This window comes from Hyla sarda, chromosome 5 (genome assembly GCF_029499605.1).
Source record: "Hyla sarda isolate aHylSar1 chromosome 5, aHylSar1.hap1, whole genome shotgun sequence".
Lineage (NCBI taxonomy): Eukaryota > Metazoa > Chordata > Amphibia > Anura > Hylidae > Hyla > Hyla sarda.
This window is the reverse complement of record NC_079193.1, coordinates 49,318,637-49,341,774: the sequence shown is the minus strand read 5'-3', so window position 1 is coordinate 49,341,774 and position 23,138 is coordinate 49,318,637. Positions and strand designations below refer to the sequence as shown.

Genomic DNA, 23,138 nt, shown 5'->3' with positions numbered 1-23,138 from the left:
AGCACTGTGCTCGTGATGTCATCAGTGTTCCAAAAAGAAAGGAATTTCCTCTGTAGCATTCAGCAGCTAATAAGTACTGGAAGGATTAAGATTTTTTAATAGAAGTAATTTACAAATATGTTTAACTTTCTGCCACCAGTTGATTTAAAAGAAAAAAGGTTTTCACCGGAGTACCCCTTTAAGATGTAGACAAGGAATAAGGAAGGATTTTTCGAAATGCCACCCTTAGGGTACGTTCACACGCGCGGATTTACAGCGTATTTTACACTGCAAATGCGCTGGTGAAGGTCCACTCTATGCTGGTTTTACATGTTCATGCTCGTAACGGCAATACGCCGCTCCCAGCAAGCACCCTGCGATGTGTGAGTCGCAGTATACTCGCACATCGCGGGAGCTCTCTGCTTAGCTCAGAGCAGGGAGAGTGGCCGCGATGTGCCAGTATGCCGCGCACATTGCTGCACTGTGTCTGCTGGTAGTGGTGTATTGCCACTACCAGCAGGCACATGTAAAGCCAGCAGAGAGTGGGGCCTTCACCAGCGGATCCGCAGCTAAATACGCTGCGAAAATCTGCGCGTGTGAACGTACCCTTAAGGGGGTGAAAAAGGGATTGTACGTCCCATACAAGTCTATGGGAAATATATGTTACTGCATAACTTCCAAACGGCTGGAAATGTTTCAATACCTGGTACACATATTACAGGTCGGGATGGGAGGTCGAGATAGCAGATCGAAATAGAAGGTCGAGATAGGAGGTCAGGATGAGGATGATCGGATTAGGAGGACGGGATATGAGGACTGTTGGCAGTATATAAGCAGCGCGAGAAGGCGGGTTCCCCTGCGCGCAGACTCGGTAAAAGTCCTCAAAGGATGTCGATCTTCAATTCCATGAAACAGCAGATGTAATGTTTCGGGTTGTTTGGATGCCCGTAGACTTTACCCAGAGCGGCCTCATTACTATAGGATCGTAAAAAGTAAATCTATGTTACCCCAAATTTAACGCAAGCGAAGCCGCAGGCAAAAGCTAGTATAGTATATGGATATAGTGAAGAGATAGTGATAGAATACAGGTGTATTATTTCATAATCAGCTACAGTTAAACATATCATAAAATCATTTTATTTTAAATTGTACGTGTAATGCAAGTAGTGTATCGCAGTGACACCCAGTTATTAAAGATGAGGTGGGCCACTTTTTTTCTTTGTTCCGATTCTTCAAAAATAAATCAAACCTATATTGCTTTTTTATTTTATTTATTATTACTAATAGTTTTTTTAAAAATAATTTTCTGATCTTAATTTTACTTGTTTCGGTCCCCAGGTGACTTTTTTTTTTTTCATTTTGTACTGACATTTGAGAGGCCTCCAGCTACCATAACTCACCAGCCCAAGAAAAGAAGTATTTCTCACAGAAAAGGATTGCAGTAACACATGTTTTGCTGTACACATGTTTATTCCCTTTGTGTGTATTGGAACTAAACCAAAAAAGGGAGGAAAAAAGCAAATTGGACATAATGTCACACCAAACTCCAAAAATGGGCTGGACAAAATTATTGGCACCCTTAACTTAATATTTGGTTGCACACGTTTTGAAAAAAATAACTGAAATCAGTGGCTTTCTATAACCATCAATAAGCTTCTTACACCTCTCAGCCGGATTGTTGAACCACTCTTCCTTTACAAACTGCTCCAGGTCTCTCTTATTGGAAGGCGCCTTTTCCCAACAGCAATTTTAAGATCTCTCCACAGGTGTTCAATGGGATTTAGATCTGGACTCATTGCTGCCACTTCAGAACTCTCCAGCACTTTGTTACCATCCATTTCTGGGTGCTTTTTGACGTATGTTTGGGGTCATTGTCCTGCTGGAAGACCCAAGATCTCGGACGCAAACCCAGCTTTATGACACTGGGCTGTGCAGTGCGACCCAAAATCTGTTGGTAATCCTCAGATTTCATGATGCCTTGCACACATTCAAGGCACCCAGTGCCAGAGGCAGCAAAACAACCCCAAAACATAATTGACCATCCACCATATTTCACTGTAGGTACTGTGTTCTTTTCTTTGTAGGCTTTGTTCCATTTTCAGTAATCAGTAGAATGATGTGCTTTACTAAAAAGCTCTATCTTTGTCTCATCTGTCCACAAGACATTTTCCCAGAAGGACTTTGGCTTACTCAAGTTCATTTTGTAGTCTTGCCTTTTTATGTCTCTGTGTCAGCAGGGGGTCCTCCTGGGTCTCCTGCCATAGCGTTTCATTTGATTTAAATGTCGACGGATAGTTCGCGCTGATGCTCCCTGAGCCTGCAGGACAGCTTGAATATCTTTGGAACTTGTTTGGGGCTGCTTATCCACCATCCGGACTATCCTGCATTGACACCTTTCATCAATTTTTCTCTTCCGTCCACGCCCAGGGACATTAGCTAATGTTGCGCACTGTGGACAAAGGCAAAAATCTAGATCTCTGGAGATAGTTGATATTTTTGGTTCTCAAGACCTCAGACAGTTCTCTTCTCCTCTTTCTGTTGTCCATGCTTAGTGTGGCACACAGACACACAATGCAAAGACTAAGTGAACTTCTCTCCTTTTTATTTGCTTTCAGGTGTGACTTTTATATTGCCCACACTTGTTACTTGCCCCAGGTGAGTTTAAAGGAGCATCACATGCTTGAAACAATCTTATTTTTCCACAATTTTGAAAGGGTGCCAATAATTTTGTCCAGACCATTTTTGGAGTTTGGTGACATTATGTCCAATTTGCTTTTTTTTCCTCCATTTTTTTGGTTTAGTTCCAATACACACAAAGGAAATAAACATGTGTATAGCAAAACACGTGTTACTGCAATCCTTTTCTGTGAGAAATACTTCATTTTCTTGAAAAATTTCAGGGGTGCCAACATTTACAGCCATGACTGTATTTACACAGGGCATATTGACAAGGATTGTCGGGGTATATACACACATTGGGGGAGATTTATGAAAACATGTGCACCGAAAAAGTTTCCCAGTTGCCCATAGCAACCAATCAGATCGCTTCTTTCATTTTTCAGAGGCCTTGTTAAAAATGAAAGAAGTGAGCTGATTGGTTCCTATGGGCAACTTTTCCTCTGGACAGGTTTTCATAAATCTCCCCGGTTGCCTGATAAATATTGTGAAAGGTTTTGAATGTTAACCAAGGATAGAATAACAAATGATGAGGTATTTTGCACTTTTCCCGTAGTTTCCTTCATACCAGTGCTCAGCAAATCCAAGGAGCTGTAAATAAGCTGTTGCCATTGAACTTTGTAGCCTTTTGTGTACTGGTACCTATGAAAGTCCCTATTACTGGACTGTGTAAAGGAGTTGTCCATTTCTGCATTAGGGGGAATACTGAGTTAATAGGGGAGGGTGCCCTCTTCAGAATCAGAAACGCTGCGTAAGGCTAAAAACACACACAATTTATTTTTGTGTTTGTGTATTAGTATAAGCAGTTCTTTTTTGACATTTTATCCCATTCATTTTTGTTTTTTTCAAAATACAATTTATTCATACACCTAGGTGGAGAGTTATCACAACCCGTCCAGAGGAAAAGTTGCTGAGTTGCCCATAGCAACCAATCAGATCACTTATTTCATTTCTCAGAGGCCTTTTCAAAAATGAAAGAAGTGAGCTGATTGGTTGCTATTTGCAACTCTGCAATCTCCCCCATAGAAGTCTATTGAAGGAAAAAAAAATGCTGCAGTGTCTCACTTCAGAGACCAGATGATCATAAGGTAGAGCCGGGTGAAGGTCGCGGCAGCTCACTCCCCAGCTGTCAGTCATATCCAATATATCCTTTGCATAAGTCTATGCAGTGAAAATTTTGGATCTGCCGAGCGGCTGTGGAATGGAGCATATTTAACTAGCTTATAAATTACAACCGCAGTGGTTCTTAGGAGTAAGACCTGGCGCACTCTCATCTTTTGACTTATTGTGCTGGGGCTGCCATGGAAATAAAAAAAAAATCATACCTACCTCTCTCCCTCGGGGGTCCCTCTGTGAAGTCTTCCACTCACACTGAATGCTATGGCTGCCACTTCCAAAACTTGCTCATCTCGGGAATTATGGCTCGCTTAGCCAATCACTGTCTGCGTTGGTAACTCGCCTAACTGTGGTGGTAACTCGCCGTAGTCTCTGACGAGTCTATTTTGGAAGTAGGGACTGAGACCAAAAGATTTTACAGAGGGACCCCCGATCATTTTTAGCACATATAATACTCCTTGAATTGTGTTGTCCAGCTCTTGGGACAGAGAGGAAGAGCTACCTGGCTATAACTTCTAAACTCCTAGGGAAAGCAGCAGGGATTTCTTGACGGTGGTACCACGTCTTGTACCGTGCTCTTTCACAGTCGGCATCTGTTAGGCATGTGCAATTGTCTTTACATAAACATAAGTAAAGTTTTATAAGAGCTTTTGGAAATTTTCAGGAGTTGGTAAATCCCTTTTAGGCAATAGGATTACAGGACACATAGGTAACATTTTTAATGTAAAATTAATTGTTATTCTTTCTTTTGCAGGTTTTAACATTGAAACCCCACCATGTCATTGAAGCCACGAGTTGTGGATTTTGATGAGACATGGAACAAACTTTTAACGACAATCAACGCAGTTGTCAAGTTGGATTACGTCGAGAGGGCAACCTGGAATGACCGCTTCTCGTATCCTTTATGTGATGTTTTGTAGAATTATAGGGTCTTTGGCCAGGTGTGGGCTTTTGTTCTCGTGTGTTTACTGTGTTTGTACAAACTGATTCTATTGTTTACTAATTTAAGTTGCTAGTGTTAAACCCCTTAATGCATGTTTTCATCATGTATACCTTAAAAGAGAACTCCAGCCACAAACGGGACCAAACTCTCTCAGTGAGGAGCCCGTGTCCTTTACCGGTCATCTCCATTCATTTTTATGAGACCGCCTATGATGTCCAAGAGCTGTACTAAGAGCTGTACTCGGGTCTATTCGGCACTCCCATAGAAATGAATGGAGTGGGTACCATCTACCGTTAGATGACACGCGCTGCTCACTCAGAGAGCCTGATGGTTGGCAGCAGTGTGACCCCTCCACGATCAGCTACTTAACCCCATATCCAGTATATAGTTGATAAGTAAATTTTGGCTGGAGTTCTCTTTTAAGGATCTATGGAGCAGGCCTGGGATCTGTTTGGGTGCTTTCCATAGCCATGTGAGAGAAAAAAATCTGGCCCAATTCAATATAAAACTCAGTGTATTGTGTATATACAGTGGGGCAAAAAAAAAGTATTAAGTCAGCCACCAATTGTGCAAGTTCTCCCACTTAAAAAAGATGAGAGGCCTGTAATTTTCATCATACTTACACCTCAACTATGAGAGACATAATGAGGAAAAAAATCCATAAAATCACATTGTCTGATTTTATAAAGAATTTATTTGCTAATTATGGTGGAAAATAAGTATTTGGTCAAAAAGTTCATCTCAATACTTTGTTATATACCCTTTGTTGGCAATGACAGAGGTCAAAGGTTTTCTGTAAGTCTTCACAAGGTTTTCACACACTGTTGCTGGTATTTTGCCCATTCCTCCATGCAGATCTCCTCTACAGCAGTGATGTTTTGGGGCTGTCGCTGGGCAACACAGACTTTCAACTCCCTCCAAAGGTTTTCTATGGGGTTGAGATTTGGAGACTGGCTAGGCCACTCCAGGACCTTGAAATGCTTCTTACGCAGCCACTCCTTCGTTGGGGATCATTGTTATGCTGAAAGACCCAGCCATGTTTCATCTTCAGTGCCCTTGCTGATGGAAGGAGGTTTTCACTCAAAATCTCACGATACATGGCCCCATTCATTCTTTCCTTTACACGGATCAGTCGTCCTGGTCCCTTAGCAGAAAAACAGCCCCAAAGCATGATGTTTTCACCCCCATGCTTCACAGCAGGTATGGTGTTCTTTCGATGCAACTCAGCATTCTTTCTCCTCCAAACATGACGAGTTGAGTTTTTATCAAAAAGTTCTACTTTGGTTTCATCTGACCATATGACAGGATCATCCAAATGCTCTCTAGCAAACTTAAGATGGGCCCGGACATGTACTGGCTTAAGCAGGGGACACGTCTGGCACTTGTGATCATTTTGACACTACGGGGTGAGATCTTGCGTGGAGCCCCAGATTGAGGGAGATTATCAGTGGTCTTGTATGTCTTCCATTTTCTAATAATTGCTCCCACAGTTGATTTCTTTACACCAAGCTGCTTGCTTATTGCAGATTCAGTCTTCCCAGCCTGGTGCAGGTCTACAATTTAGTTTCTGGTGTCCTTCGACAGCTCTTTGGTCCTGGCCATAGTGGAGTTTGGAGTGTAACTGTTGGAGGTTGTGGACAGGTGTCTTTTATACTGAAAGCAAGTTCAAACAGCTGCCATTAATACAGGTAACGAGTGGAAGACAGAGGAGACTCTTAAAAAAGAAATTACAGTTCTGTGAGAGCCCGAAATCTTGCTTGTTTGTAGGTGACCAAATACTTATTTTCCACCATACTTTGCAAATAAATGCTTTAAAGATCAGTCAATGTGATTTTATGGATTTTTTTTCTCATTCTGTCTCTCATAGTTGAGGTATGCCTATGATGAATATTACAGGCCTCTCATCTTTTTAATTGGGAGAACTTGCACACTTGGTGGCGGACTAAATACTTTTTTGCCCCACTGTATATGTGTATTTGTATTGGTGAATGTCGTAAATTGAAAAAAAATATAAAATATGTTTCCGAGACTGGAGATGTGATGTCACGCCATGCCCCCTCCATTCATGTCTATGGTAGGGGCTTGACGGCAACCAATTGTAGGATAGGGGATAAGATGTCTATGGTCAGAATATCCCTTTAACATGCATGGCATATTTTATTTTTTTTCACCCCACAAGTTTTTTTTTTTTTTTTGTCCAGTTCCGCCATACATTTTATGGTAGCATGAAAGATGTAATCACAAAGTACAATTGGTCGTGCAAAAAAAAAAAAAAAAAAACCCTCATATGGGTCTATAGATGGAAAAATTAGAGTTATGGCTTTTAAAGGGCGAGGAGGAAAACATGAAAAAGCAAAAGTGAAAGTAAACCTGGTTTTAAAAGGGTTAAACTAAGTGCATTTGTACTGGAGGACAGAAGACTTGTAAGGTCACAGAGTGCGTCATCTTGGTTGTAGATAGTCCAGAAGAATGTGGAGCACAGAACAAGGCATCTGGCAGCAATGTATACTTAGGTCTGGCTGTTCATCCGGAGCAGATCTTCTGTGAGAAGCTGCCAAAGTGGTGGGAAACCTGGGAAATGCAGTGTTTTTATGTAAACACTTTTACAATAATTCATTCCACTTTTTCCAAACATGAAAGTAATAAAAGGGTGCTCACTAGAGCAGTACATTTGGTTGTGAAAATAATATTTAAAGGGGTAATCCCGGCAAAAACATTTTTTCCCCTATCCAAATGATTGGGGATAAGATGTCTGATCACAGGGGGCCCGCCGCTGGGACACCCCGCAATCTCCCTGGAGCAGCTGCTTTCTATGCGGGTGCTGAATCTCCAGTTTTCGGAAACCTCCGGGACTGGGGACGTGACGTCACGCCACGCCCCCTCCATTCATGTCTATGGGAGGGGGTGTGACAGCCCATAGACATGAATGAAGGGGACGTGGCGTGACATCACGTCCCCAGTCCTGGAAAGCCGGAGGTTTCTGAAATTGGAGATTCAGCACCCGTTATTTGCTATTGCTCCACACAAAACTGTGATAGATAAGACCAGCTGCCGCCTTTTATCAAAATCAGGATCAGAGGTGAAATAACCCCTCACGCTACATGTGAAAGTTTCTTTTTTTTTTACCACTTTATTTAATACAAATGTGGGAGATTAGCTCCATAAACCAACGGCAATAACAGTCAAAGACATAGACATTGGATTGAAGTTTAATCAGTACTTCCCCTGTTTTATTTATTTTTTTAACAAAACTACAGCTTTTACATTCAGGTACATTATACATAATAAATCCTACATGTCCAACTGTTAAGGGTATGTTCAGACTACGGATTATGAATGGAATCTCCGCTCGCAGAATTCCGCGAGCGGAGATTCCATTCTGGCGGCCGCTGCCGCAATACTTCAGCGTTAGGACCGCACAGCACTGCGCCGTCACCATCGACGGCTATGCAGTGTTCGCGGACTTCCGCGCAAAGAATGTACATGTTCTTTCTTTGCGCAGAACAATTTCAGCGGCGGAATTGTCCACCACTGAATTCTCGCGAAAGACCCATTCACACTGATGTTTATGTTTACAGCACGTAATTCCGTTCTCGGCATTCCGCTCAGAGAATTCCGCGGGAATTACGTAGTGTGAACATAGTGTGGCTACCCAACAAAATAGTCATCAAAAAGTGTTTTTCACACAAGACAAATGTGACCTTTGAGGCTGCAAACTCAGGATTCAAACTCCCAACAGAGGTACAGATTCCATACAGCATCGCTAGCAGGCTGAGTTATACCTTGCTGTAAAGCACAGTACACAGCTGTCTTCAGCACCTGTGCTGATTTGGGCCACAATAAAAACTTGTACTGGCCAGAAAGGAATTCAAAGCCCCAACTACCAAACTTAATTTTCATTCCATAAAAATCCAGGCCCACAAACAGACTTTACCAAAGGTTCCCCAGCAGCTTGGTCTGCTAGGGATTACACACTATCCTGAATTCCTTATATAACACCTAGCTTTCCCTGGATGGGATATGCGCTTCCTGAAACCTGGAAGATACATATAAAAGGTACCTTGGGAAAATATAGCATCCCCTAATCACCACTCTGTCACAGCATATAGTAGCATTCTCTTTCACGCTAATACATCTGTCTATAGTGGTGGCTGTAGTCTTACGGAGTTTTGTCAGTTCCCATGTTGGGGATTCTGTATAGGAAACAGAGATCTCCAGCCACTATTTAAAATGTTAATGACCTGTATTAGAATAAAGTTGTGTATCTATTTAGTATAATACATTTTTTGGGTGTTCTTTTTAATCCAATAGTAAAGATTATAAAAATTTTGTATATGATCAATTTGCCAAACAAAGTGACATAGAATGCATAAAAAGCCAATGTTGGCATGGCCTTTCCGTATGGATTACGCAGGCTTAAACAGGCTTTTCTTGTGGATATTCTTTCTGTTACAGCACAGTTTGTGGCTGCCGCTTTCTGGTGGGTTGTCAACAAGTGCTGCGCCTGGCGCGTCAGTGCTGTCAGATTGTAGCTAGCACCTGTTAATAGTGAATCCTCTCTGCTCCACTAAAGTGTTCTTTACAACTGCCTGAAGCGTGGAGCGGACTTAGTCAGCGATGACTGATCCTGGGGGGTCTCTTTAGAGAAGCTTAGTTTGCTAACCGGTTGCCAAGAGCTACGCAAGTTGCTTTCTTCCAAGTCTGCTTTGATCTGTAGCATCATGCCAGTGTGCACTATTTTGAGACTGGCAGATCTGTAGTTGCTTGGCCTGTGGGCATGCTGGAACGGCGGAGGGAAATTGATGGCAATGCTTTACTAGCACATCAGAAGTCACTGCAAAGACAGCGGCTGTGTACTCCATACTGTCAGAACATCTATACATTCCTTAAAGGGGACCCTAAACCATAAAATTGTCATTAAATCTATTAGTATCATATTATAGAGCAGGAAGATATGAGCAGATTCATATCTTAGTTTTAAATGATTCAGTATAATATATATATGACAAGCTATCTTCTCCCACAAAGATTTTATATTTTACACACACAAATCTATGTCTCCATATGGCTGATAGATTAGACATCATTTTCATGGTGATAGATTCCCTTTAAAGTTCTCTGTACATTTAAAGGGGTTCTCCACCATAAGGTGATTTTAGTACGTACCTGGCAGACAGTAATAGACATCCTTAGGAAGGATCTGCGCTTGTCTTGGGGCTAAATGGCTACGTTGTGAGATTACCATAACACTGTGGCTAGCTGTTTGTGAACTGGTAGTTCCTGTTTGACTTTTCTTTTTTTGACTACAAATCCCACAATTCCATCTTCCTCCCTCTCACACATCAGCCACCCCACCCATTGAAACATAAATGAGCTGAATCCATTCAAAAGACCTGTGGTTTTCAATCAGGGTGCCTACAGCTGTTGCAGATTGATCTCTCTCCCACCAAGCGATCCCTCCACCCATTGAAGCAGACAGGCTCCCTGTCATCAGTTGACTGAGTCAGGTCTCAGCTGCATTGCAAGCTGGGAAAAATCTGAGACAACAGTCATTTTGTATGTTGGTAAAAATAAATATTGGAGTGAAAATCACAGAAGAATTGTGCTAGCAAAGTCTATGAGAGTAATAATAAACACTGGCTAGCACGCTAGCACTGAAATACACAACATCAATTACGCAGTGTATACGCTATGTGTGACCCTACATTTGGTGAAAATCCCACATCTGTCCTCAGATTTCTCACACAGATGAGTTGCAGATTTTATTTTCTAAATGGTAAAATCTATTGTCTGCACAAGGCTTTATTTTTAATAAAATAGCATAAAGGAAAAGCATTTAGAAACTAAACAGCCCCATCCTTTAGGAAGAACAAATAGTATAGATGTATACACATCTAAAATCCAATGGAGATTTATCATTCTTTTCAAATGTATGGCTTTTATATGACAATTTTTTTTTTTACTTGTGCTTACATGCTTACTTTTGCTTATTTATCAAATAGTCGCACGACCTTGATGAATAAATCACACGTAAGCAAAAACTCGGGAAACCCGCTTTTTAAAATAGAAAAGTTTTCCCTTATGTTAATAAAAGGGACGTTGTGGAGCTGGAAAGGGTGCAGAGACGCCCCATTAACATGGGGCATGGAACATCTTAGCTATGAGGAAAGATTAAAATAATTACATTTGTTTAGTCTTGAGAAGAGAAGTTTAAGGGGGGGGGGGGATATGATCAACGTATATAAGTATATAAATGGCCCATACAAAAAAATTGGGGAAAAACTGTTCCAGGTTAAACCCCCTTACAGGACAAGGGGCAACTCCCTATGTCTGAAGAAGAAAAGGTTTAGTCTCAAGGGGTGACAATCATTCTTTGCCAAAAGAACTGTGAATTTATGGAACAGTCTACCTCAGGAACTGGTCACAGCAGGAACAGTTGAAAGCTTCAAAACAGGATTATATACATTCCCAGAACAATATAACATTAATGCTTTTGCAGAAATATAAAATGAAATTCCTTCCCCTTCATCTAACCATACCCCTTCCCTTCAATTCCCTGGTTGAACTTGATGGACATATGTCTTTTTTCAACCATACTAACTATGTAACTATGTAACAGCCGACGTTCTTTATCTACCCTTTATTACCAGTAGCGTTGCTAGAGAGTGACGGGGAGGTGGGGCGTACCACATTGGTGACACCCTGACTGGCCTGCCTGGCACTAAATAAGTGCACTTCAACTATCCCGCAACAACCCATCCACCCGAAATTAAAAGATATTATAAAACATCCTATGCTGCACCATGAATATCCGTACTCTGGAGACTTGATGCGCAGATTTGATGTGCAGGATTTCAGGCTGTGTTCAGTCATTCAGTTTACAATGACATCTGCAGCAGAAAATCCTGCACATCAATATTGCACATCAAATCTGCGCAGAATACTGTACGTGTGAATAGACCCTTAAAGAACTAAAAGATCGGTTGTTGAAATTGAAATGCCCAATTCTTCTCCCCCTTGATATCATCTTTTGGGGGCAGAGATTGAAGGCTTTCATGCACATTAGTCTGGCAATCCTACCAACATTTTGGGGACTTTTAGAGTTGTTTTTTTCCACTGCAACCACAGAATAATCTTACTAAGGGTACATTCACACGCATGGATTTTCGCAGCGTATTTAGCTGCGGATCCGCTGGTGAAGGCCCCAGCTTTATGCTGTCTTTACATGTGCCTGCTGGTAGCGGCAATACGCCGCTACAAGCAGACACACTGCAGTGATGTGCGCGGCATACTGGCACATCGCGGCCGCTCTACCTGCTCTGAGTTAGGCAGAGAGCTCCCGCGATGTGTGAGTATACTGCGACTCTCACATCGCAGTGTGCCTGCTGGTAGCGGCGTATTGCCGCTACCAGCAGGCACATGTAAAGACAGCATAGAGCGGGCCTTCACCAGCGGATCTGCAGCCTAAAATATGCTGAAAATCTGCGCGTGTGAATGTACCTGCGCGGATACGTTCACACGCGCAGATTTTTTAGCGGGTTTCCTGCTGCGTATTTGAAAGTGAGCGGGCTCTTCTCAGCTGTGCGCAGCAGATTTTCTGCCGCGGAATTTACGCTGTGGAAAATCCACCACAGTCCCTACTGACTTCAATGGGGCTTGCGGCGGATTTTCCGTAGTGTACATTCCGCCTAATCTTTTTTGGTTTTATGTGCTTTGAAGCTTGCATTAGACCCTAATATAATAGATTTCAATTAAGAGGTTTATATTTATTACAGTATGATTGTATAGGTTTATATATGGTGAATAATATAGACTGATCATATTTTGTGTATAATGATATGGTATAGAACAGTGTTTCCCAACCAGGGTGCCTCCAGCTGTTGCAAAACTACAACTCCAAGCATGCCCGGACAGCCTTCGGCTGTCCGGGCATGCTTGGAGTTGTAGTTTTGCAACAGCTGGAGGCACCCTGGTTGGGAAACACTGGTATAGAAACATTGGGAGTTTGTTCAAGGTTTTCTTTAACATTTCTTCAGTGATATTTATGCACTCTGTGTTGCCTACCCAGAACCTCTTGGAGAGAGACTATATGCCGAAACAAAAACCTTCTTAGAGAATCATGTTTTACAGTTACATGCGGTAAGCAACTGTGACCATTCTTTTATGTCAAATATGTTAAAGGGGTACTCCGGTGAAAAACATTATTTCTTTTTTTTTTTAAATGAACTAGTGCCAGAAAGTTAAACAGATTTTCAAATTACTTCTATTAAAAAATCTTTACCCTTCCAGTACTTTTTAGCAGCTGTATACTACAGAGGAAATTCTTCTCTTTTTGAATTTCTTTTTTGTCTTGTCCAAAGAGAACAAGATTATTGATAGATAAGTTACTCATACAGTTATATTTGAGGTTATTCAGCATATCCGATGCTGCCCACAAATACAAGGCTTTGTTCACACTGACGTTCCGTTGACAGCCTTGCGGGCTCTCTGCTGACACCTGATGCCTGTATCACGAACTGTCCAGAGCAGGAGTAAATCCCCATAGCAAACTTATGCTGCTCTGGACAGTTCCTGATACGGGCATCAGGTGTCAGCAGAGAGCACTGTGAACAAGACAAAAAAGAAATTCAAAAAGAAAAAAAATTCCCCTGTAGCATACAGCTGCTAAAAAGTACTGGAAGGGTAAATATTTTCTAATAGAAGTAATTTACAAATCTGTTTAACTTTCTGGCACCAGTTGATTTAAAAAGAAAATGTTTTCCACCGAAGTACCCCTTTAAGGTGTGAACAGAGCCTTATATTTGTGGCAGGCATCGGATATGCTGAATAACCTCAAAAAAATCTGTATGAGTAACTTATCTATTAATAATCTTGTTCTCTTGGGACTTGGAAATCTTTGCAGCTTATAAGCTTTCCATGAATTGGACTGAACGACAGCACATGGCATGAAAGCCGCCATGTCTTTTTAGTCGCATACAGTCCCTTTTAAATACGCAAACCTGTCGCCTCCTTAAGAAAACTAATCATTTACTTTTTATTTCACAGAAAGTTTTGGCGTCGGCAGAACAAGTTCTTGTGGTGTATCACCGGTCCTGGGAGGAATACAGTAGAGGGGCAGACTACATGGACTGTCTATATAGGTAAAGAATCAACTCTGTTTTTATACCCTCTTTTTGCAAATGTGAGTTACTGTACCTCTATTTTGTGTAAACGTACTTAAAGTGAAAAAACTCAACGTTTTAACATAAACAATTAAAATAATTATCCTGTATTAGGATAGATATGCAGGAGGATGCAGTCCTTCATCTAAAAGCCAAGACAAACAAAGCAATCACACTGCAGGGCTATAAATAGTGTTAAATAGGGTGCACCCTGTTAAACAACATACCCCTAGACCACCCAATACATTTCTGTTGCAATTTGACCTACAACTTCCTCGGGGGGGGGAGGAACCGCTATAGGGTATGTGAGCAATAAACAAACCACGTGATATGGTGAATACACACAACAGTAATAGACCGTACTAACAGCGCAGTGAGGGTCTGATCTATCGGGCACTCCCGCGATGTACCCCCCTAGCGTGACACTCTGGTACCATTACTTTAGCCCGCATTTATTAGAATATTAGACCTTATTCTTATACTTATTCTTGGTTTAGGTTATCCATTACCTACTTGTGATAACAATAATTGTCACAGCACATTTCTATACCTACCCGTTTCTGTTCCATTTACACTTTTCTATTACATGTTTTACCTTTGGTTAATTTATATGGGTGCAGGTCCTTATTGTGAGGTCATGCTGTCAGTCTGTCTGGTCTATTTACTGTTGTGTGTCCTCACCATATCACTCGGTTTGTTTATTGCTCACATCCCGAGCGGGGAGGAGATCGTCATATTGGGACAGAAACGTGTTTGGGTGGTCTGGTGGTATGTTGTTTGTGTTCCCCCTTTTTCATAAGGTACACTCTTGAAGATTTGGAGTCCACTATTTCCCTGCAGTGTGATTTGCTTTTAGATGAAGGACTACATCCTCCTGCATATCTCTGCTAATACTGGAGAATTGTATTGAATTTCGGCAATTTATTTTGATTGTTTATATTAAACTTTACACAAGTTTACACACATTTTTATTGCCTTAAAGACCTCTGGCTTACAGACTGCCTTTATCTATTTGTCTTAATTTTTCGGATACCTCTGTTTTAGCTGCACTTTCCCACAGATGCCATGATTAAGGTCCTGAAGTTCCAAAACGCACCAGGCTGGTTTTTGGTGTATAAACTAAGGCCATGGCTGTATAGGGCTTCCGACCCTGAATCCATGCATACCCTTTTGTTTGATTGATACCTCCATCACACCTATAGTTGAAATACAAATTAGACTTAACCTCTTAAGGGCGCAGGGCGAACAAGTACGCCCTTCGGCTGCTCCCCATCCATGACGTGTGCTTTGGACCAGTGGCTAATGCTGGACATCATCGATCACGGTGATGCCTGGCATAAACCCCCTAGATGCTGCGATCAAAGTTGATTGTGTAGTCTAAAATAAAAAGTAAAATAAAAATAAAACAATCCCGACTGCTCAGCGGTGCTGAATGGAACCACTACTGTGAAACCTTGGTGTCCCGATCAGCTGAGAAGACGGCGGGAGGGCTCTTACCTGCCTCCTGCTCCAAGGCTCCAGAGCAATGGAGCACTGATTACACTGATCAGTGCTATGCTATGACATAGCATTTTTCAACGTAAACAATCCAATAATTGCATGTTGTAGTACCCTATGGGGACTAAAAAATAGTGTAAAAATGTTTAAAAAAAAATAATTTAATAAATGGAATTTAACCCCTTCCCTAATAAGTTTGAATCGTCTGGTATCGCTGTGTAAATGTCTGAACTATAAAAATATAATGAGACAACGAAGAGGCCAAAATGGGGTTGCACTCGCCATCCGCTGGCTTTAGTCAACACGGTACAGGCATGGATGAGTGGAGGCAGGGGAACACCGGGACAAGTTGTTTCGCGCTGGTTTGTGCTTCTTCTGGCCTCCGGCCAGAAGAAGCACAAACCAGCACGAAACAACTTGTCCCGGTGTGCCCCTGCCTCCGCTCATCTATGCCTGTACCGTGTTGACTAAAGCCAGCGGATGGTGAGTACAACCTCGTTTTGGCCTCTTCTTTGTCATATCACGTTTGCTTATGCTGAGGTGCACCGCCATGGTCCACATTTTGCCTTATCTGCATTCATCTGTCCTTACACATACTGCCCTAGTCCTGAAAGTGCCGGACCACCACTTTTTCTCTTTTCATATAAAAATATAATGTTAATTAAACTGAACAGACTGGCTTTCTAGGCACGCTGGGAGTTGTAGTTTTGTAGCAGCTGGAGGCACACTGTTTGGTAAACACTGATCTTAGCCATTAGATGAGGGGGTTCACATGATAGCTGGAGAGTCTAGTGAAGACCCCCTGGTCTGGCATGTTACTACTACACCCTAACAAAGAAACCTCTTTCTAATTTATCTTATGTGCAGAAATGTGACCATTATTCTCATTATACTTCTCACCTGCATCTTCCGTTGTAGTTTTAATGCTCATCATCTATCATGATAATAAATAAAATCTGATGAGAAGTTGCAGGGTGTCGTATTCTCATGATCACAGGGATTTGTCCACCACAGGTATCTCAACACACAGTTCATAAAGAAAAACAAGCTGACTGAAGCAGATCTGCAGTACGGCTATGGAGGAGTAGACATGAATGAGCCGCTGATGGAGATTGGTGAAGTGAGTGTTTATAATAGATATGCTGAGGAATCATTTGTCTATTTAAATAGGTACTACTGAGGATTCAAATCAACTGGTGCCAGAAAGTTATACAGATTTGTAAATTACTTCTATAAAAAAAATCTTAAAGGGGTACTGCCACCCTAGACATCTTATCCCCTATCCAGAGGATAGGGGATAAGATGTCTGACTGCGGTGGTCACGCCCCCTCCCATAGACTTGCATTGAGGGGATGGGATGGGGGCGCAGTCCTAACGTCACAGACTTCCGTTCCAGTGGTCGCGACCGAGACCCTCCAGCGCTTCCGGACAAGAAACAGGTGGGTGCCGCATGCAACATTGCGGGGGTCCCCAACGGCGGGACCCCCGCGGTCAGACATCTTATCCCCTATCCTTTGGATAGGGGATAAGATGTCTAGGGTGGGAGTACCCCTTTAATCCTTCCAGTACTTATCAGCTGCTGTATGCTCCCGAGGAGGTTGTGTAGTTCTTTTCAGTTTGACCACAGTGCTCTCTGCTGCCACCTCTGTCCATGTCAGGAAGTGTCCAGAGCAGAGAGGTTTGCTATGGGGATTTGCTGACACGGACAGAGGTGTCAGCAGAGAGCACTGGGGTCAGACTGGAAAAAACTACACAACTTCATCTGGAGCATACAGCAGCTGATAAGATTTATTTTTTAATAGAAGTAATTTACAAATCTGTATAAATTTCTGGTTCCAGTTGATTTTCAATATTTTTCCCCCCTCTGGAGTACCCTTTAAAGGCTGGAAACACGCAGGGCATTTTTGTGAAGAAAAAAAATGCTCCAAAAAAAGCCATACTTCCTGCATGGCGTTCTTTTGTGCAGGATTTTGGCTGGGCGTCAATAGCTAAATATGAAACACCAGATTCTCATAGCAGGTTGAAATTTTTTGCCCTTTTTAGCGGCGTTTTTAGGTAGTATGCTCTGAGTATGGCATTTTTTTTTATTTTTATTTTTTTTAAAGACCTAGAAGTAGACTTCTATGGCCATATTTACATGATGGAATTTCAGAGTGGAATCCAGAGGAAAAATTCAGCTCGGAAATTCTGTTGCAGTCTAATTTTGAATGGGGTTCTGCTGCACCGTGAAAATCCCGATTCCAGCCTCCACCAAAACAATCGGCAAGTTGATTCTTTTGGCGAAATTCGCTTAAAAATGCATTGCTGTCTATAGAGACTGTCTTTTTAATAGTACCTCATGTCTTTTGCAGTTAGCACTTGATATGTGGAGGAAGCTGATGATTGAGCCGCTGCAGGAAACCCTCCTTAGAATGCTTCTCAAAGAGATTAAGAGGTAGGTGACATCTCTCATTTCTTAATACGGGAAACTGGTGAATAGATGCAGCTTTAACGTTGCTACATATAAATTAGTCAACTTATGTGTTCTACTGTTGTTTCGAAACAGCTGGAGGCATGCTGGTTGGAAAACACTGCATTACATGGTCTACTACTCATTTTTAATGCTGCAATGTAAAGTAATGGCTTGATCTGTGCCTCCCTGATAGTAATAGATAATTGCTGGGTGTAACTAAACTTTTGACATGTTATAGGGATGTCTTAAAGGGGTACTCCTTTGGAAAACTTTTTTTTTTTTAAATCAACTGGTGCCAGAAAGTTAAACAGATTTGTAAATTACTTCTATTAAAAAATCTTAATCCTTCCAGTACTTTTTAGGGACTATATACTACAGAGGAAATGCTTTACTTTTTAGATTTCTCTGATGTCATGACCACAGTGCTCTCTGCTGACCTCTGCTGTCCATTTTAGGAACTGTCCAGAGAAGGAGAAAATCCCCATAGAAAACATATGCTGCGCTGGACAGTTCCTAAAATGGACAGCAGAGGTCAGCAGAGAGCACTGTGGTCATGACATCAGAGAAATCTAAAAAGTAAAGCATTTCCTCTGTAGTATATAGTCCCTAAAAAGTACTGGAAGGATTAAGATTTTTTAATAGAAGTAATTTACAAATCTGTTTAACTTTCTGGCACCAGTTGATTTAAAAAAAAAAAAAAAAGTTTTTCACAGGAGTACCCCTTTAATGTTGTGAATGAGACCCCCGCCAATCACTAGACGTAAGGGGCTGAAGCGCTCAGCTAAATGCTGTGTCCCTTCCTTAGTGTTCAGGTCTTCTCGGAAAGACAGGTGTGCAGTGTATGGATTTAGCGAATGTTTCATAGTATAGTGATCAGTGAGGGTCTCGGCACGACAACCAGACCCACACCGATTTACAACTTCTAGGATGTTATTGTGACATGTCAGACGTTAGTGCGAAGACGTATTTTCTTCCATTTACAAAAAAGACTGTCTTTGTAAGAACACACCTTTTAAATAAAATTATACAACTTGCTAGTAATATATGTGTGTGTGTGTATATATATATATAAATATAAATATATATATTACGGATCGACGACCGATTATCGGTTTGGCCGATAATCACGATTTTGGGAATTATCGGTATCGGCAATTACCCTGCCGATAATGCCCCGCCCCCCGCACCGCTCCCACCGCACTGCGAACGCCAAACAACCCCCCCCCGACCCGCCGCACCGCGTCGCACCGCCTACCGCCCCGGCCCTATTGCCTCCCCCATCCCCGGTTTTATTATTACCTGTTCCTGGGGCTCCTGCTGCGTCCTGCGTTACGCTGTGCGCAATGACGAGTGACGTGCGCGACGTGACGTCACAGTCAGTGTGCACAGTGACAGCTCAGGAGGACACCACCGGAGCCAGATGTAGAGTGGACCCTGGGCCCAGGTAATTATAAAACCGGGGATGGGGAGGCAATGGGGCCGGGGCGGTGGGGGGTGCGACGCGGCGGTAGGGGGCGCGGAGCGGTGCGTGGGTGGCGGTGATAGGACCCCCGGACAGGCAGGGGGAGAGTAGCGGGTGGCAGCGGCCTATGGCACCGCAAAAGCCCCTTCAGTGCATTGATTTAAAGGGCCCGCTTTAAATCAATGATCTGCAGCGGTGTCGCGGGGGGATAAATAGCCGATAACTTATACCGGAATATGGTATAAGTTATCGGCTATCGGCCCTAACCTGCACCGATTATCGGTATCTTCCCTCTAAAAAAGATATCGGTCGATCCCTAATATATATATATATATATATATATATATATATATATATATATATGTATGTAATGCATATATCATTACATATAATGATCATACAAATTAAGTTGTATGATTGTGTTACATGGAATGTTAGATGGAGCCAAAATACTTGGATGCGTCCCATAAAGGTCAAGGTCCCGCAGCTTTCCCCTTTCCTCTCCGTCATCCACAGGTGTCCCAGTTTAGCCGCCTGCTTCTAGCTCTGTTTATGACGTCCTATGTTCTCTTCATTTGCTATTTTTCTGTAATCCTATTTAACCTCTCTCTTTCGACGCAAAGGCGCACAGAAGATTACTGTATTAGTAAGCGCTCTATTAACCTCTGCTCCGGGAAAGGAGGATGACGTGGAATAAAAAGTGTAACAAATTTAACAATCACATTTTGGCCATGAATAGGAGTTGTTAAGGCCAACTTAAAAAAAAAAAAAAAAAGCCAAGGGTCACAATAAAACTTTGAGGTAAAGCAGTGCAGATATCTAGATGTGTCTGCTGCTCTCCCTGGTGATGTCATCACATCTGTGAACAGAGGAGAGCGTAGCATCGGTCGCCTCACTAAAGTAAAGTCCTTCATTCCTGCAGGTGAACTTTCCTTAAAGGGGTTATCCAGGAAAAAACTTTTTTTTATATATATCAACTGGCTCCAGAAAGTTAAACATATTTGTAAATTACTTCTATTAAAAAATCTTAACCCTTTCAGTACTTATGAGCTGCTGAAGTTGAGTTGTTCTTTTCTAAGTGCTCTCTGATGACACGTGTCTCGGGAACCGCCAAGTTTAGAAGCAAATCCCCATAGCAAACCTCTTCTACTCTGTGCAGTTCCTGAGACAAGCAGAGATGTCAGCAGAGAGCACTGTTGCGAGACAGAAAACAACAACTCAACTTTAGCAGCTGATAATTATTGAAAGGATTAAGATTTTTTAATAGAAGGAATTTACAAATCTGTATAACTTTCAGGAGCCAGTTGATATATATATATATATATATATATATATATATATATATATATATATATATATATAAAAAAGTTTTTTCCTGGAATACCCCTTTAATTTCCTAAAAAGGAGAGGATATATGAGGAGAATCACATTGTCACATAAAGTGTTATGCTTGGCTGAGGTTTTTACCCTTGCCTTTATCTATATGGACATGCAGACAAGTAACTTTTATGTAGTTTCCGATAGTCTCCCAATATTTTCTAAAAGGAATGGTCCAGTGAAGAACAACTTGCTTATGCCGTATCCACAGGATAGGGGATACGTTTCTTATCATGGAGAGTCCCACCACTGGGACCCTTCCTATCTCCAGAACAGGACCCCAGATGTCTGCACGTCACAGAGGATATGGGATAAGTCACTAGAAAAGCCTTTTAAATATCAGGCAGTGTTTTAGGTGTCTGTGTGAAATGTACAAACTGGTATTTTCAGGGGCTGTCTAACAATAAGTCATATATTTCTTTGTTAGATCATATAAAATGTAAAAAAAAAATCCATTTACAATATGCTCCTGTGTCTAGATCAGTGTTTCCCAACCAGGGTGCCTTCAGCTGTTGCAAAACTACAACTCCCAGCATGCCTGGACAGCCAAAGGCTGTCCGGACATGCTAGGAGTTGAAGTTTTGCAACAGCTGGAGGCACCCTGGTTGGGAAACACTGGTCTAGATATTGCTAATATAGTCAAAGAAAAATGTAGCCAGCTCACCGTTTATAGTTGCTTAGTCTCTAGGCACTCGTGGATGTTGAATCGGAAGCCAGGATGAAGCCGAACCGTTACCCCGGTGCATGAGGAAAAATACAAAACAGTCACACCCCCTCACATAGACTTGCATTGAGGGGGCGTGGCTGTGATGTCATGAGCGGGGCGTGACTCTGACATCACGAGCCTCTGCCCCGCATTGTCAGTCATCCGGCATGGAGCGAAGTTCGCTCCGTGCACATGATGTCTGAGATGCCGCAGGTGAGATCGCAGGGGTCCCCAGTGGTGGGCCCCCCCGCGATTAGACCTCTTATTCCCTATTATTTGGATAGGGGATAAGATGTCTAGGGCCGGAGTTCCCCTTTCAGTCGCCCATATGCCTAACATTTTGATCCTCCAAAATGCTGCTATTTAATCATTAAAGGGGTACTCCCGTGGAAAACTTCATTTTTTTTATTTATTTTTTTTAAATCAACTGGTGCCAGAAAGTTAAACAGATTTGTAAATTACTTCTATTAAAAAATCTTAATCCCTGCAGTACTTTTTAGGGGCTGTATACTACAGAGGAAATGCTTATCTTTATAGATTTCTCTGATGTCATGACCACAGTGCTCTGTGCTGACATCTCTGTCCATTTTAGGAACTGTCCAGAGGAGGAGAAAATCCTCATAGCAAACATATGCTGCTCTGGACAGTTCCTAAAATGGACAGCAGAGAGCACTGTGGTCATGACATCAGAGAAATCTAAAAAGTAAACCATTTCCTCTGTAGTATATAGCCCCTAAAAAGTCCTGGAAGGATTAAGATTTTTTAATAGAAGTAATTTACAAATCTGTTTAACTTTCTGGAGAAAGTTGATTTGAAAAAAAAAGTTTTCCACAGGAGTACCCCTTTAATGGAATTCTCTCACCTGCAATATGGCAGACTAAACTGTCCAAAAACAGAACTTTCAGAAAAGGGCTCATCTGGATGATCTTGCCATACATCAGTATTTTTAGCTGACCATAGCAGCTTTGTTTCCAAAAGATAATTGATATTAGATAGCGTCAGTCACAACTGTGTTATGTTCCAGCCTGAAAGGTTTTGGTGTGTCTTTTGATGAGTTTGCCTTATTCACCATCTGTCTTTACTTTTCCAGTGATCGATGTGGGGAAGACCCAAATCAAAAAGTAATCCACGGGGTTATCAACTCCTTTGTTCATGTTGAACAGTATAAGAAAAAATTTCCCTTAAAGGTACTGAAGTCCTTGTGAATTGTGTTTTTTGTGTTTTTGCCATGTCGGTTCGTGGCTTGTTTGATTTCAAACTGCATTTTCTCATTTTTTCAGTTTTATCATGAAATTTTTGAGTGGCCTTTTCTGGCTGAAACAGGGGAGTATTACAAACAAGAAGCTTCAAACTTATTACAAGAGTCAAACTGCTCACAATATATGGAAAAAGTATGTATTACCAATACACGATAATAGTTAATGACGCTGTATATGATGACCCCATACACATTAGATTGTTAGCAGATCCTATGGTGTTTGTTGACTTTTAATTCCTTTAGAAGGACATCATGTGCAGCCTAATCCAGGCTGTAATCTTTTCTTTATTGGACTTGATCATAATCATTGGGGTGATCTGTAGTCCATACACATGGGGCTTTATGGGGCAATAGTATTGCTTTTTATAAGGGCTATGATATTGTATTGCAAAGCCGACACCTTAAAAAGACTCATGAGTCGAGATTATCTTAGCGTTACTCCGGTGAAAAACATCTTAGATGTCTAATCGCAGGGGTCCCACCACTGGGGACCCCCGCGATCTCCGGGCCA

General features: G+C 41.8%; 1 protein-coding gene across 3 annotated transcripts in view; it reads left to right on the top strand.

Moving 5' to 3' along the window:
- Positions 1-23,138, top strand: part of CUL2 (cullin 2) — a 92,772-nt gene that overhangs the window by 13,519 nt on the left and 56,115 nt on the right. For all 3 annotated transcript variants that reach the window (XM_056519483.1, XM_056519484.1, XM_056519482.1), the window contains 7 exons: positions 4,526-4,666; positions 12,751-12,853; positions 13,760-13,854; positions 16,387-16,492; positions 17,724-17,806; positions 22,460-22,556; positions 22,650-22,760. In XM_056519483.1, coding sequence (XP_056375458.1) covers positions 4,548-4,666; positions 12,751-12,853; positions 13,760-13,854; positions 16,387-16,492; positions 17,724-17,806; positions 22,460-22,556; positions 22,650-22,760 — 714 coding nt within the window. In that variant the 5' untranslated portion in view covers positions 4,526-4,547. The remainder of the gene's footprint in view (positions 1-4,525; positions 4,667-12,750; positions 12,854-13,759; positions 13,855-16,386; positions 16,493-17,723; positions 17,807-22,459; positions 22,557-22,649; positions 22,761-23,138) is intronic.